General features: G+C 41.8%; 1 protein-coding gene across 1 annotated transcript in view; it reads right to left on the bottom strand.

The window, feature by feature from the left end:
- Window positions 1-16,458, bottom strand: part of ELL (elongation factor for RNA polymerase II) — an 88,629-nt gene that overhangs the window by 33,751 nt on the left and 38,420 nt on the right. Inside the window, exons 3-4 of the mRNA XM_054013979.1 lie at window positions 5,531-5,652; window positions 2,515-2,678 (exon numbers count right to left, since the gene is read on the bottom strand). Of these exons, the coding sequence (XP_053869954.1) occupies window positions 2,515-2,678; window positions 5,531-5,652 (286 nt within the window). The remainder of the gene's footprint in view (window positions 1-2,514; window positions 2,679-5,530; window positions 5,653-16,458) is intronic.

Below are 16,458 nucleotides of genomic sequence, written 5' to 3'. Positions count from 1 at the left end.
GTTTCTATTTAAGTAATAACTTTCCACCTCTTAATGAGCATTTGTGTACACTTGAAAACTGTAAAATAGTTTTTAACATTCAGTTCAAATCCCCCACGAAAACTTCCTCAATTCCTTTTTGGGAGTTTTGTTTTTATCTATTTCCTTTTGATTATACCCTCTGGGCTTAAGTTTTTCCAGCTACCACAAAAAGCCTGAATTTTTTTTTAAACTAGAAACCGTTTTCATGTGACGCAGAGACAAACTGCATCATTTGCTGGAAGATCAGTCACCCCTCCTTCTAAAAACACAAACTTAGGTTGTTTCCAGATGGAAAACAAGAGCTTTCTTAATGAAAAGCCAGATTCTTTTACTAATCATAAATGTGCCCCCATGACAGAGAATAGTGTCTATAGAAAAGAAAACTAGATAGCCAAAACCAGAGGCAAAAGTCTTCATATTTTGCACAGTTTTATAGAAGCCATTTAAAAAATTAACAGCCATTTTAGTTCAAGCAAACAGAGCGATTTGATCTGGCATAAATGAAATCCAGCTATTTATTCTTTCAATTTTTGGAGATCTTATTTCAGCATGGCAGTTCTCTCTGCTTAGGAAACAGTGTTTTCAACTGAGTCATCTGAAGATGCGGCTGACTGTGTGCAATGTTTGTTTATTCTACTGAAATGTAGGTTGCATAATTTTTTTAAGTCATCATTTCCTGGGTTCTGCTTACACACATTGATGCAAGTCAATAAAGGCTGTTCCACTGGTGAAGTTGAGTGAAGATAAAAAGGGAGAGAACAGAAGAGTCCACACACGTTGTTAAGCATCCAGAAGTTCAGAGGTCTAACGGGATCTAATTACTAGAAATAGGATAAGAAATGTCACAAGAACAGACTCATCAGGTTTCTAGAGCTTGCTTGTTTTTTGGCCAGGAATCAAACACCAGAAATACGTTTTTTTGTGGCATTTCCATTTACAGCTGGAACCAAGAGGTGGAGAGATACACACAAAATATACCTGATGTTAAAGCAAACCCTTTTTAACCTCAACAAGCGTTCTGTTCAAGGGGCAGGCTTATCCAGACTGCTCTAATTTTCACACTTAATGAAGAAACTAACTTCTTCATAGCAATCAGGTTGAGCTGCCCGAAATCGCTACATATACATCTCATATAAACATCAATTAAAAATATATCCGCTTTCCCTCCTCTTAGATCATATAAAGTCAACAAGTCACATACATGCTTGAGGAGCCTGTAAGTCAGATGCAATGTGCACCTTAAAAGATGAGGCTACTCTGAGTATGCATCCTTAATCCTAGGCTGGAGAGCAGGACCCTGGACCCCTCTTCCCTCCCTTTTCTTGAATAAACCTAACTACTGTGCTCCCAGTCCCCTCCTCCTCCTCCTCTCCACCCCCAGACATTTTGACACCAAAGTCTCAGCTGACACAGGAAGCCCCACCTCCACCCCCACCCTTGTGTGGCTTTGTCTTCATTTTATAAAGGGAAAAGTTCTAGTAAGAATTTTAAAATGTAAGTTTTATTATCCTTTCTTTCTGGGAAGCTGTTTGCTCATGAGCCTGACAACTTTATCCCTTTACTCTAATGGTTTTTCAAATATGAAGAGTTAAACAAAATTATTTTCTAGAGGACAGGAAATCAATTAATTTCCTTCCTGATTACTATCTTACTTCTCAGCTTTGAGCACTTGGCTGATAAAACTATGAGTGAAGGTCAATTCTCCATTCTGCAACTCACCGTTCTGTTCATAGACATCCTCTGTGAGGAAACAAGTCATCAGATCACATGAGCTGGGAGAAGAAAAACCAACTGACTCATAAAAACTGAGACTGGGTCTTCTGGGTTGCACTAAGTGTTCATGTTTTTGGCAGGGGATAGGGATCTGAGTCCAAAGAAGGCACCTCCCCACTCTAGTTTGGAACCCACTGATATTTGTCCCCCCTCTCTCTTCCTTCCTAGTAGAGATTCTACCTTTCAGCTTGTAAGGAAGAACAGTTTCTTCCATGGCTGCAATTAACACCACTACCTTAATCCCTTTGTTGGTGAATACTAGTTCAGACCCCAGATGACATTTGATGGCTTTCCTTTCAGGGCAGATGCACTCCAGGTATGTAGAATAGGACGGGTGGGTCATGGGTTGTGTACCTGGTCAGTCGGCCAGTACAGAAGCACTTTTTGTGAAGCAGTACAACGATTTGGTCCCGGTAACAGAAATAAACGAAGACTCTCAAAAAGCAAACTACGTAAGGCCAACCCTCAGCTGCCATCTAGGAACAGAATGGTCACTGAGGATCTGACCCCTAGCTCTGCTATGCTCAGCATCTTTACTCTAGAGATGTTACCAGACCCTCATCAGACACTACCAGATACCGTTTAAAAGAAGATTTGTGAAGATGTCAGATTTGGCCAACAAACCACTTACAGTCAAGCCATTAACAGCCCAGACAAACGCTAACAGATGCCTCCTAAGTGGGAACCAGGTACAGCTCCAACAATCAAGTTGCTTCTTACCTACATATCTCCCGCCGGGTTTAATAACTATTGCACTTCGGCTGCGCGTTTCCTCCTCAGCTTGTGCCATGCTCTGCCTTGCCTTCTGGTAGGAATCATCAGTAGCACACACAGTGATTTTATCCTGTATGCTTCCAAGACAATCCAGATGGATATTACCATTGCTGTAAAAAATAAATGATATCATCAGATATTCCTAGGATTAACATACGTTCCGCCGTTGGCCTAGTAAGTGAGCCATGGAGAGACCTGAAGTTACCTGAAAGCAGCTGTGCTCATCATGGCCTTTTGGTAAAGGTCAGTTCCTTATATAACAGGCCATACCAACATTTTTCTATATATGCGGGGGGGGGGGGGGAACTGCTAGCGAGCTAATCAGTTTATTATATCAGATTCCTGCCAGCAAGTTATTACAGAAATAATTACACTCACATGGCTACGCTTAATCTAAACAGCTCAGACTCTTTTACAAATATGAATAAAGCCTAATATCCCTGTAAGACGACATCTTCATTTGCCATGTGGTGAAACTGAGGCTCAGTGGTTAAATTGACCTGCGCAAAGTCACACAGGAAATCTGTAGGAGAGCCAGGAATAGAATCCAGATCTCCCAGCTTCAAGTCCTATGTCTTAACCACTAGACTATCCTTCCTCCACAGTGGATTACTGCAAAATGGGTTCAAGAGAAAAACTTGCTACTCTCCAGCAGCCACTGAGCAGCAAGCTGTTTCTAAAGAGCTGAACCCTGCCAGAATAGTAAGAATGGAAAATTCAATGCAATGGTCTGTGATGCAAGCACATCAGGACTAGTGGATGCCTGAGCTTTCCAAGCCACTGGAGAATTAGGAGCCTTTTCCTGTGTTCAATATCTTCATTAATGATCTGGAGGATGGCATGGACTGCACCCTCAGCAAGTTTGCAGATGACACTAAACTGGGAGGAGTGGTAGATACGCTGGAGGGTAGGGATAGGATACAGAGGGACCTAGACAAATTAGAGGATTGGGCCAAAAGAAATCTGATGAGGTTCAACAAGGACAAGTGCAGAGTCCTGAACTTAGGACGGAAGAATCCCATGCACTGTTACAGACTAGGAACCGAGTGGCTAGGCAACAGTTCTGCAGAAAAGGACCCGGGGGTTACAGTGGATGAGAAGCTGGATACGAGTCAACAGTGTGCCCTTGTTGCCAAGAAGGCTAACGGCATTTTGGGCTGTATAAGTAGGGGCATTGCCAGCAGATCGAGGGATGTGATCATTCCCCTCTATTCGACATTGGTGAGGCCTCATCTGGAGTACTGTGTCCAGTTTTGGGCCCCACACTACAAGAAGGATGTGGAAAAATTGGAAAGTGTCCAGCGGAGGGCAACAAAAATGATTAGGGGACTGAAGCACATGACTTATGAGGAGAGGCTGAGGGAACTGGGATTGTTTAGTCTGCAGAAGAGAAGAATGAGGGGGGGATATGATAGCTGCTTTCAACTACCTGAAGGGGGTTCCAAAGAGGATGGATCTAGACTGTTCTCAGTGGTGGCAGATGACAGAACAAGGAGCAATGGTCTCAAGTTGTAGTGGGGGAGGCTTAGGTTGGATATTAGGAAACACTTTTTCACTAAACCTTCCTTAGAGGTTTTTAAGGTCAGGCTTGACAAAGCCCTGGCTGGGATGATTTAGTTGGGGATTGGTCCAGTTTTGAGCAGGGGGTTGGACTAGATGACCTCCTGAGGTCCCTTCCAACCCTGATATTGTATGATTCTATGTTCGTCCCCTATCACTGGCAAAGTATCAGTAAAGTCACTGTAGCTTTCTAAGGATAAGAAAGGTAAGAAATTACAGGCATGGAAAAAGATTGTAGCCCAGATACTTAAGCCCTCCTGCAAAGCATTAACCTAAGAGACTTTCCAAGGATCTCACTGACGGACCCATTACCCCATCACTTAGTTCCCAACCATGTTTTTCAGAGGCTCTGTGCACTGTAATGCAAAGGTTTTTTCCTTCACAGTGCATCCTCCCCAGCCCAGTTCTCCCTGAGCCACACAACAAGGCAGGGGAAGGGGGGGGGGGGGAGGAAGCACATGCTGTTAATCACCTCCAATAAGAGATTTTATACAGTGCAACTAGCTTGTGTCTGCCCCAAGTGAGGCTGAAGTTGCAATACAGGCTTGGCCGGGGAGGCTGGGATTTTCAAAAGCACTCAGTACTTCACTAGCTCTGCTGCCACTGAGGTCAATGTTTTTTTCCATTGACTTGGGCACTTTTGAAACCCCACTTGAAAGGAACACTTTAAACATAAACGAGCACTATCTACCCCTGGAGCAAAACTGTGGTAGCTGTAAGGTTTGGGGTTTGTATTGAATGTAGAGAAAGGATTACTAACACCATCTCTTTTGTAGTGCGGATTGGGCTGTAATGATTATTTTAGGCTATATCACAGTCTCCAAAACTACTGACTGACATCAGACACGAACAGGAATCACTAGCCTTGCCTAAAAATCTCCCTGCCCTGCTACCATTTAGCTCCACTGATGATAGTGAGGCAGGATACTTCGTGTGCACAGGCTGGCCACCAGCATTTTAGTCACCAAGTTTTCTAGACCTGCTGCTCTAAGTGGGGCTAGTCAGTGTGCGGGTTAAAATATTAGTGGCCAGTCTACGTTAGCACCTCCACCATTGCTAGAGCTGAAATTTTAAGAAAAAAAGTTTAACAGACACAGAAGAAGCCTGTAAAAGAACAAAAGAATGTGGAATGTGAAGGAGGACAGGGGTAGTCTTTGAAAGTATCTGCAAAAAAAATCCAGAAAGTGGCTGGGACAGGAAGTCATTTTTCTGTGCATGACCCCTCGGCACACACACTAGGTCCCACAAAGGAAAAGCCTCCTAGGAGAAAAAACAAACAAAACAAAACAAAAAACAACCTTACTTTAAAGGCACATTTACATTTCACTTCTATTCATAGCGTAAGTAAAAAACCCTCATTCCAAGCAACAAGATTTTTCTTCCTTTTTGACGGACCACTCACCTGGATACATACTGCTGTATACAGTCCAAACTCCCCTGGGGGCTGTCCCTGCCAATATTTGAAAGATAAAACATGAAAGTTCGCACTTCCGTTTGGCAATCGGGCCTGGGAATAGTGATGTGCTGTTTGGAAAGAGAAAAAAGAAGTGGATCATTGGGAAGTCTGCTCTACCACAAACACCAGACATTCAGAAGGTCACTTAGTGCTGTATTTCTCTTCAGTCACTTTCAGCACTTCACAAAGATAACGTTTGTGAATTACGGCACAGAACACAGGAATGATGGCAAGCAAAAGGAGCGTTTCATATAGTTAATGAACATTAACAGTTGCTTCTGTCTTCCCTTCTCCATCCCAACCCCAAGTCATTTTCTAGTTTTATTTTCTCCAATGATACAGTACCAGAAAATGGCAATCTGGCCTTAGTCACAGAAGGGTAAGATGTATGTAAGATTTAGAAATCGCAATAGAATGAGGGAGAAAAGCATTATGAACTTTTAAGGCAGTAGTTAGCTTTTTAAATTCTGGTTTACCACAGCAAGAGGGAATCCAAACCATCTGGGGAAGGTTTCTGAAGAGGTATACTTCCTGTGGATTTTATCCTGCCAGCAGGTTCACCCTAGGGCTGTAGATTCTAGACTTGCCTGCAAAGCTATGTCAGTCGGGATGTGATTTTTTGCCAACACAGCTATGCTGGTAAAAACCCTAGTACAAGTGCAGTTAGATGGGTACGGAAGAGCTTATGGCAGTAAGTTATACTGCTGTAGACACTTGGATATCTGTGTAACTACATCTACACGAGGAGGATTTTGCCAGTTTAACTAAACTTATCGTTAAACCAGCAAAAACCTCCTAGCATAGACTAGACTTTAATGGTAGATATTTTTTGGAGGTAGGAAGACTTAGCAGTAATGCACCACTTAAATCTAGATCAAAGGCTAGACAAAGCCATTTGAAATATTTCTGCCAGATTCCAGAAAGATAAGCTGGAAAAATTGGCTGTGGTTTCAGAGCTCTTAGTAGTGAGAGGAGGTGCTCCTCTTGTCCCCCCAAAATTTCCTACAGTTATCAGCAGTTGTGCTGTTCCACCTGTGTGAGCCCTACTGTGGACAAAGCTGTTTTTAACACCATGTCACTGAGACTTCTCAGAGCAGGTCCAGATAAGGTGGTAAGAATGCTGGTGAATAGCAGTGCTCTGTCTAAACCAGTGCCATCGATGCAGCTAGCACTGCAGGAGATGCACTGGTACTGCACCACAGGTGGGAACTTTCAGGGATTTTTTTCAGTGTGCTAGTGTAGATAAGGCTCAAATGTGCTCCTGCATGTAAAGCAACAGGCAGTTCCTTGAAATCCACTTATCTACCCCAAGCTCTAACGTATCTGGCTGCGGGCTCAAGATTCACCAGCCCAAGCTTTTCTTCTCTAGTCTTGTGCTCTGCCAACTCCAGGCATTCAAAGATCATGAGTCAGACCCCCACACACCCAGAAAAATGAAGATTGTCACGAGTTTTTTTTTTTTTTTTTAAGCCAAAAATTTGGGATTCTTTTTATTTGCTTTCTAGTTTTGGAGCTTAGAGAGCATTAGGGTTACATTTTCAAAGTTGCTATGGAACCATAAGGACTAGAAGGATTTTTTTTTTTTAAACTAAATGAAAGCTGAGATTCTCACAATCACTTGATTCCAGGAGCTAGTGATTTAATAAGATACCAGGTACTGTGATACTCACAGTAAAGTTGCAAGAGCCAGCGTAGCCAGTTTTTGCAACACACAGTACAGCTACAAGAACACAGCACCCGGTCCCAAAGATCTCCCAAGGGGTGCCCTCGTCACGCCAAGTAGCGTAGTGCTCAAAGTGGAAGACAGGGAGGTGGGAGCCACAGAGTAGAATAAAAGTTGCCACACACACACAGGCTTGAAGAAAGAAAAACAGGACAGAGGCAGAAAATGAGCAAAGAGGAAATGGGCCAAAAAAAATATAATAATAAAAAAGAGCTGAATCTGTATGAAGGCATGGGTGGGGAGTGACAGCTATCTGCCAATCAATCACAAGAGGCGGGAGGAAGTCTCCCCAGAAGACACTGACAAACACCGCTCTAGGAAGTTGGTCCACCCTCATTCACTCATCCTCAAAATCATGGTTGCTCTTGTCAGTGTTGAATTCAACCTAGTGTAGGCTGGGTTCTTTAAAATTAGTCATCTGGCACTAAACAGTGCAACACAAGCCACTAGAAATCGTCATTATTATCTCTTGATAGATTATAATTTCCTAATCAGGATTTCAGGCTCACATTGGAGCGTGACCCTGCTATTATATGAATCAAACATTAAGTGTGCTCTGCAGAGAACCCTACAGATGACACTGGCATCAGCCTAACTTGTACCATTTTCTCATGGATAACGAATTCCCTGAGTCCTACCGCACTAGTTTTTCAACTGAAAGAGCTGCTTGTCTCTTTTCCATGCATGTTCTGTGCTCGGCATGGATTAGGGCCTTCCACAATATAAATGGTTGATAATTAAGATGGTTGCCAGCAGAGGGTGCAGAATGAACGTCCGTTGTAATCTATTTTCAGTGGTACCATACACTATTTAAAGTTTGACTGTCTATAAAGGCTTGTCTACACAGAGAGTTAGTACAACGGCTAGCCAGAGTGTGAACTGACAGTACACCAACTTGCCACACCACTAACTTGCCACGTGAACACTGGGGGACTTGCTGGAGCAGTGTTCATATGGTGAATTAGTCCATGGCCAGCTGGTGCAATGCGCCTGTACACCCCGGTTTCCTGTGCACTAATTCACCTTGCAGACAAGCCCTAAGTGAATTACTGGTTGTATCTTGTATCACCAGACATGCATATATTTCACATCCATGTCTATCATGTCCAGCAAAGCCATGGGTCCAACTGGTAGCCATCTGCTGAATAATATAAACTCCACTTAGTAGGATCTATATGGCTTTCTGGGTGCTCAGAGGCACTTAGTTTTGGCCTCCACGTACTGTAACAGCAGAGTGCTCTAACAGCCTAGGAACACAACACTTATTTTGTCTTACTACTGTTCTGGCAAGAAACGCTTCAGGGAGCAGAGCTTGGCCAAATGAGCGCCCCTAGAGCTCCTCCCCTACACAAGTATAATTTCTACATTGACAAAGCTCGCCTGCCCCTAGTTCCTAGAAGTGGTTCTCCTCATTTCCAGAAGAGCAGGTAAACATCAAAGGTCACTTCACACAGTTTGCAAATGTGAAACATGACCAAGTTATCCAATCCAGGAATTCACTACTTTAATGTAAATTCACTGGACTTGATTGGGTAGAATTCCAGCTACCAGTGCTCTACCAAGATATAAAACCAACTCTTCCCCTAAAGTAAGTGCAATGGGCTGAGTGCTGGGAACTTCTCAGCTATCAAACACATAATGGGTGACCAGGGGTTTCAACCCATCTGTTTCCTCATCTGTAAAATGGGTATAATTCTGGCCTTTGACAAGTGAGATGAGGGGAGGTTTGAAGATTTAAGATGTTAAGTGTCCTCTATTAATTTTTTTTACACAGTTAATGTTCCCTTTTATGCTACTAAGTACACCAGCATGCATCGAACATAGACAAGATGATCTAGTGGGCCTTTTCTGTCTCTCTCTATCAATGTAGAACTGTTCCTTACAGTACATTTTCAAGTGTTTTGTCCAATACTAAGAAGAAACCAGATCAGAAATTAATGAGCTACTACAAATTTGACACTTGGCTATAACTAGACAATGATTGCTACTAAAGTCTCAAACCTAGCACTTCTGTAGAATTTCTCTAATAGTTACAAAGCCAGCGTCCTCCAGGGACACAATTGAGAATGAGGTGACCAAGATCCGCAATTAACATTTACGTTAAAATTTGCTTGTTTCAGTACTGAAAAGTAGATTTAATGCAAATCGACAGTTATCTAGGAATTATTTTTAGCCGAAGCAGCAGGTCCTCCAGCCACCTAATCCACATAAGTAGTCTTCAAAAGAGCCCCAATGCTGGTGTTCAGTAATCACTCTACCATGTAACCACTGGTATTTAAAAATAGCCCATTTACAGATGTGACTTTTGTTCTCTATTACAAGAAATCATTGGAAACAAAACGCTACATAGATGAATGCAAGTTTCACTTAGAACATTACTGCCAATGCAAGTCCATGCCAAGAAGTGGAAAAAAATGGCATATTTCCAATTAAGTTGTTAGTCTCACATTTTGGGTTTTTAAAAATACCTTGTGAAAATATTAAGATAAAGCTGCACAAAGGTATCATAAGGAAACTTCAGATTTTAAAATTAATTTTAACTAGTTTAACTGTTTCTCTCCTTGCTCTTTCCATTCATCACCTGCAAATCTGACCCAACACTAACCCCACCCCCCACTCAGTACATCCTTTTACTGAAATAGAAACTATCTTTAGCAACTCTTGTACATTTCACAATAATTTGCACTGCAAGAACTGCCACACTTGAGAACGCTATGATGTTGAAGCTTTTGACTTCTAATTTAGAACTGTCTCACGGAAAGTGTGAAAAGTGAATATTTTATGAAATATTAACAATAAAGTAAAGCATGTTGATGATGAAAAATATTTACACAAATGTAACAAACTAAGTTCCTTCAACATCAGCCTCTTGAGGGGGCTTAATGAGGACCATAACAAGGCAGCTTATTTCAGCGATAGATCCAGAACCTTTGTGTACCTGCTTTAAGGCAGAGTAACACTTCAGCAATGAAGACGTATTTTTATTATTACAGACATTCTGAGAAGGCCGAAAGTTATAAAAACATTACATGGTAACACTGAGAACGTAGTTAACAAAACCATGGCTAATCTGAAGATACACATTTCACAAGAGCAAGGATAATTTCCAACGTGTGATTAAGACGACCTGTCAAAGCTTTCAGGACCCAAATGTAATCTACCTGAGACAGTGGTCATATTTGGAAGATCTTTCCTCCTGATCACAAACTAACAATTGAAAGCTGTCAGTCACATTTTGAGCCAACAGCCGACAGCCTCCCTTTCAGCTTTGCACTCCCTAGACAATGAAGAACACTGCCAGGCCTCGCTCTTAACCTGAACTTTTTGTGCCTCCCAACCTTAATATCATTTTAATTATGGAATAATGATCAAGACGAAAGGTGTTTCCAGGGGATGAATGGACAGCTGGGAGACAGTGGTCTGAGGTACTTTCTGCAAACATTACATGCTAATGAAAGAACGTGGACATATGGCTTATTTTAAAATGGGTAATGAAGACTAAAATGGCATGGAGAGCATGTCTAGAGAGTTAATGCCAATGTAAAGGAAGATGCATTTGTCTTAAAATGTTTCTCACCCTCTCATTCCCCCTGCTCCCTCCCATCCCCACCAAAAGATTTCTACATAATTTGCAGCATTTTCTTCTCTGCAGGATGGAGGCATACAGGGAAAAAATGCCTCAGCCTTTAAAAACATGTGCTGCTGGAAACTGCATCTTTAAATGATAGTCTCTCTTTGAAATATGTCCCAGATACAGAACTTGTGACCCTTAAAAGTTATGATATAAAAATCATCTCCATAGCAACATACATTCGGAGGTAACATACAACGACAGCAAACAGGGGGACTGGGGGGGGGGCGCAAGAGGATAAAGGAAGAATGCGGGGAAGAAATAAGTTTGTTCCAAAAATAATAGACCAAAAAAAGTATTCATGTGATCATTTGGATGTGAGGACTTGTTAATTACTGATCTTAGCTCTTATTTGTTCCGCTTGAATTAGAGAATTTACCAGAAATTGTTTAAAGCTAAACTGCTAATTCCTTAAAGTGAGGCTCTATCCCAACGTATATGAATACTACATTTAAAAGCAGATGGTTACATAACTGCCAGCTTCTTGTCCTACCCAGCAAAGACAACAAAAAAAGACAAAGCTCCTTCTATCTGCCCCCATTGAGCTAGTTCTCATCTCCCTTCAAAGCTCTACCTTTGGCCTTTACTTGGCAGTGCAATTAATTACACAGTTGACAACAAGGCAATCAGAGGTCAACTCTGGGCTACGAACAGCCTCTTTCCACCCACAATGCCTCAGTGCAGCTCAAACTGTGCAGGTCTCTGTTTCACTCATTAAATGGCCATGTTAGAGGTAATCACACTGCTTAATTCCCTTTTCATTCAACATAGACTACAATTACAGGTGAATGACAGCTGTTGCCATTAAAAATGATTCTGTGAAGCTTTAAATTAGTGGCCAAAAAATTCAATTAAGTATACTAATTTTTTTCTCCTTAATCTGTTCTAATTATCAATATTTTTTTAAAGTATGTTTTATTTAAATTAGGCCAAAAACGCACTAGCTTTAAGAATGCTGGCCCCCAGTGATATTGGTAACTCTGCAATATCAACTTCACTAAATAAAGGGACGCGAGAGGGAGGACAGGGGCTGTATTTTGAAGTTGTTCAGATGAATTTTCCCACTGTTAAATTACATCCTTGGAGGAGGAAGATAATGTAAACAGCTAGAAAGGGAAACTTCTTCTAACTCTTATTATAAAGCTCTACAGTGAAAATCATATTTAGATCCTTAAAAGATGACCTGCCAAGGGGGAAGTTTGTGCACCTTGCTGGCTTCTTCACTGAAGGCAGGTCTGGCGGCACTGCTGAAGTAAGGCTGCCCAACACATCCCATTATAAGGCCTTGTTTTCAATTGCCGATCTTTAACTTTTGGGGCATGAATTTTCCATGCGGAGTGTCTGCCTCACGTGGAATTTTTCAAAAAAATTCCATGATCTATAAAGAAAGCCTGAAAGTGGCGCCTTCTCTACATGCCTCCAGCACCCAAAACCAAGAAGGGGCTTGGGGTTATTTTTGTTTGAAACCTTACCAAAGCCATTGTACCTTGCTTTCCCTGTTTTGTTGGTGGGCTGGAGAGCTAATGGGATTGCGAAACTACAAGGCACTGAAAGGTGAGCACCTGCGCAGGGAAGGGATTACTAGAGTTTGTTAACACCTATTTAATGCTACATTTGGAAGATTTTCTTCGCAACCACATAAGGGCTAGAAGTGTAATGTTTACAAAATGACAGCATAGATTCTGCTGCACACTTCTTTGGTGAGGTGTGGATTCTGCAGCAAATTCCATGGCTGCAGAATCACAAAAGAGACAGGGAGCTGAGCACAGCATTTGAATTAAACTCTCATTTCAGCTGCAATCCTGTGTGATGGCGAGACAGAAGGTAAAACTTTGCTTCCAAGAAACAGACTCTGTAATTTTGCTCTACTTCATTTTCCAAGACAGGGAAACAGACACAAGATCCCTGCTTATAAGCTAAGATCTCTCTTGGAAACTGCCCCAGATATCCCCAAATTTGAGTATAAATCTGTTCCACCTCTACTAGGAATGTAGTAATTGCCATTCGGGAACAGACCAGTGGCCACATGGTAGAGTATTCCGTCAACTAAGGGGAGTCCCACATACTTCAGAAGAAGCTGTAAGAAACTTTTCAGACAGCTACGGGATAGCTTGCCCCAGGGAAAGTTTCCTGCTGACCCCCCAATAATTAAAGCTTGACTGATGCTCTGAAACATGAGGGTTTATATCCCTTCCTTTTTTTAATTAGCAGCAGCCATAAGAACTCTAGATATTTATTCTTCTTACCAATAATCCTTTTTTGAATCCTGATAAGCTCTTGGACGGTGATATCCTGTGGAAATGAGCCTCACAGGTTAGTTATGTTGTGTGGAAGTATTTATTGGTTTTGAATTTGACACTTAATTTCATTGACGGTCCCCTTGGTCTTGTATTAGAGAGAGGTACCTTACAGTATCTCTGGTTCTTCAAGAGGTGGTAGTCAGTATGGATTCCACTGCAGGTGCTTATACAAAGGCATAATGGGGGGAGCCACAACCTTCCCTCACTTCCCCTGTAATTCGAAGCCAATGTTGTTGAGGACTTTGAAAAGTGGGGATAGAGGGCGAGTTGTGGGATCCACACTGACAACAACATCTCGAAGAACCACGGTCATTGTAGGGTAAGTGCCCATTCTTTCTTCAAGTACATGTCCATGTGGATTCCACTGCAGGTGACTGGCAAGCACAACTGCTCAGTACATGGGACTCTCCTAAGCAGAAGAGGCACCTGCTGTGTTCCTCTTTCAGTGGAATAAGCCCGTCACAAGATAGGTAGTGCTTGAAGCCCACAGGTTTCAAATCCGCCATGTTGAGAAAGCCTGCATCCGTGTCTGGCTGAACATTCACTCCAGATGGACTGATACTGTTACAGCAGTGGCATGTCAGACTCAGAAGAGTTCTGGACATTGTTATGAAGTGTTTAAATAAATGTAGCCAAAGCTAAGAACCAGCAAGTTGGACACTCACTAGGTTCCATCTTGCTGCCACAAGTAGTAAAAGGGAATGGAGGGAAGGTCTTGGCCTCCCCACCTTTTAAGCCCGGATACAGGAGTACAAGGGGACATAGGGTGCATGCATGGCCTGGACGGACAGTTACTTAAAAAATCCAATCGCACATGCATGTGGCACATGCACACTTACAATAGGGTCCACATCAACTTAAACCAGAGAACAGCGCTCCTGATTTCCTGTCTCTATACCATTTATTTTGTGTATTTTTAAAATGTGTTCTCTTATCTCCTCTAGAGGAAGTAGTCCCCAGTTTTTTCAATTTGCATAGGACAGCAATTTTCCATGCCACCAATTCATTCCTGTTGCCCATTTCCTTACCCCCCTCTAAATCAGCTACATCTTTTTTTCAGATCGAGTGACCAGGACTGAACATTCCATGTGAGGCCAAACTATTTTTAGGAGGCATTATAGCATTGTGTGTGTTGTTCTCACACCTATTCCCTATGCATGTTAACATTTTGTTTGCTTTGACTTCTGCTGCATGTTGAACAAAGGTCTTTATTGAGCGGACCACGATAATGCCCCACTTTTCCTGTGTGCATCCAGTTAAATACATCTAGAAGGTGTGTGAGTTCTAAATATTCTTTCCAACATGTATTTCACATTTATCAACACTGAATTTATTTGAATTTTTATGAAAAGACCTGTCATTTCCACTACACAACCAATCCCTATCAGTTCATTGAGTAGTCAGGAGAGACTGGTCTCGCTGTATATTCAGCCACACTGGAGAGGTAAATCATGTCATCACAACAACATGAGGTTTAAGACTACTACAAGATGACAGACCGAGAATTCCATCGCAATCCAGCATCCCAAAGACTCCCTCGGGTTAGAGATCAGCTTCCCATTGGGATGAGCTGGCAGCAGCAGGGAAGGCTTCCAGAACCCGCTGGCCAACGCTGCAGCCAACGATTCAGTGTGAAATTTAAAATGAAAATGCCTTGGACGTAGGTACAAACCCTATTACAAAATCCAGGAAGAGATTTGTATACTTTTGGGGCTCATGAAAGTTAAGGTTAAACAGGGTTGGGAAGGAGCCAAACATACATTTGACAAAGTTCTCATCTTAACAAGGGAAAGCAGCTTTAACAGGCAAATTATATCGGAGGGCATAAAGTGGGCCCTTTAAACAAAGGGATAAGAAATTGCCTTTACATAAGCCATTTAAAAATCTGACTTCAAATTTACAGTCCCATTCTGTGCCAACCACAACACTCTCCTTTGGGCTACATATTATACTCATATTTGTTTTCTTTTCCAAATACTTTCAGCACAATGCTACTGAGCTGTTATGTGTGCACCTGAGGGAAAAAATGGCACGTTTTGCCGGCTATATATAAACTTTCGTTCAATTAAATGCTGGGACTGCATTTCAACCTAAACTACCTTCTTTGATAGAAACTTGGTTACAAAAACAAGTGTTCAAACCAGAGTATTTAGAACCATCTTGGTAATCACTGATTAAATAGGCACTGTTGATTCTGTAGCCATTGTTGTTTCTGTAACTAATTCTATTTAGAGAAGAAATTGTTCAAAACAGCTTTTGCCCACAACTTGGGCTCCATGTGATCATTATCTTTATTTAGGGCCAAATTCTCTCACACTGATGTAAACTCAGAATGACAATTTACTTCAACTCATCAATTACATTGAAAGCTGCACATATTCAGCACTCTAAGACCATTTTTTATGTAGGTTACTAAATATGAATTTAGGAGCTCAAGTTCAGGTACTTAGGTCAAAATTTTCAAAACCAAGTTTTAAAACAGGGACCATATTCAGTGTTCAGTTACAACTGTGCAAACACACAAACAAGACAATGGGATCACACAAAGCTGAACCTGGTTTGTAGAAAGAACACAACATGTTTCAGACTCCAGGGTAAGTCTGCACTACTAGTGATTAGGAATAAAAGTCATCCTGGAAATGGACCAAACTTGATCTGGAGTTAAGACCTAGTGGGAATATCTACCTGGCAATTACAAACAGCTGACTTGGGCTCCCAGGACTCGGGCTAAGGGCTGTTTAAGTGCGGTGTAGACATTTGAGCTCGGGCTGGAGCCCAGGCTCTAGGATCCTGCGAGGCGGGAGGATCCTAGAGCCTGGGTTTCAGCCCAAGCCCAAATGTCTACACAACAATTAAATAGCCCCTTAGCCCAAGTGAGCTGGCGTCTAACTGCAGCAGAAACATACCCAGTAAGGGAACGTACAGTGCCATTCAGAGTAGAATTGTCCTTTAAAGGAAATCATTTAAACAAAATCAAGAAGGGTATATAGTATTAAGGCAGCTAGTCAATTCTTAGCTCGCTTTCCTATGCCTAAGCATGTCAACACATGATAATTAAAATGAGTCAATTCTAAGACTCATGTAATGCTTCAATACAAAGAGTGCGTCAAGAACTGAGCAGCAGAATTGAGGAAGAATTATTTTTCTTTTTTCTAGTTCAGAGTCCCAATGTTAAAAATAACACCTTTTGTATTTAAAGATCTACAAGTGACAGCTTTAA

This window comes from Malaclemys terrapin, chromosome 24 (assembly GCF_027887155.1).
Source record: "Malaclemys terrapin pileata isolate rMalTer1 chromosome 24, rMalTer1.hap1, whole genome shotgun sequence".
NCBI lineage: Eukaryota > Metazoa > Chordata > Testudines > Emydidae > Malaclemys > Malaclemys terrapin.
The sequence above is the reverse complement of the archived record's forward strand: the minus strand, read 5'-3'. Positions and strand labels throughout refer to the sequence as shown.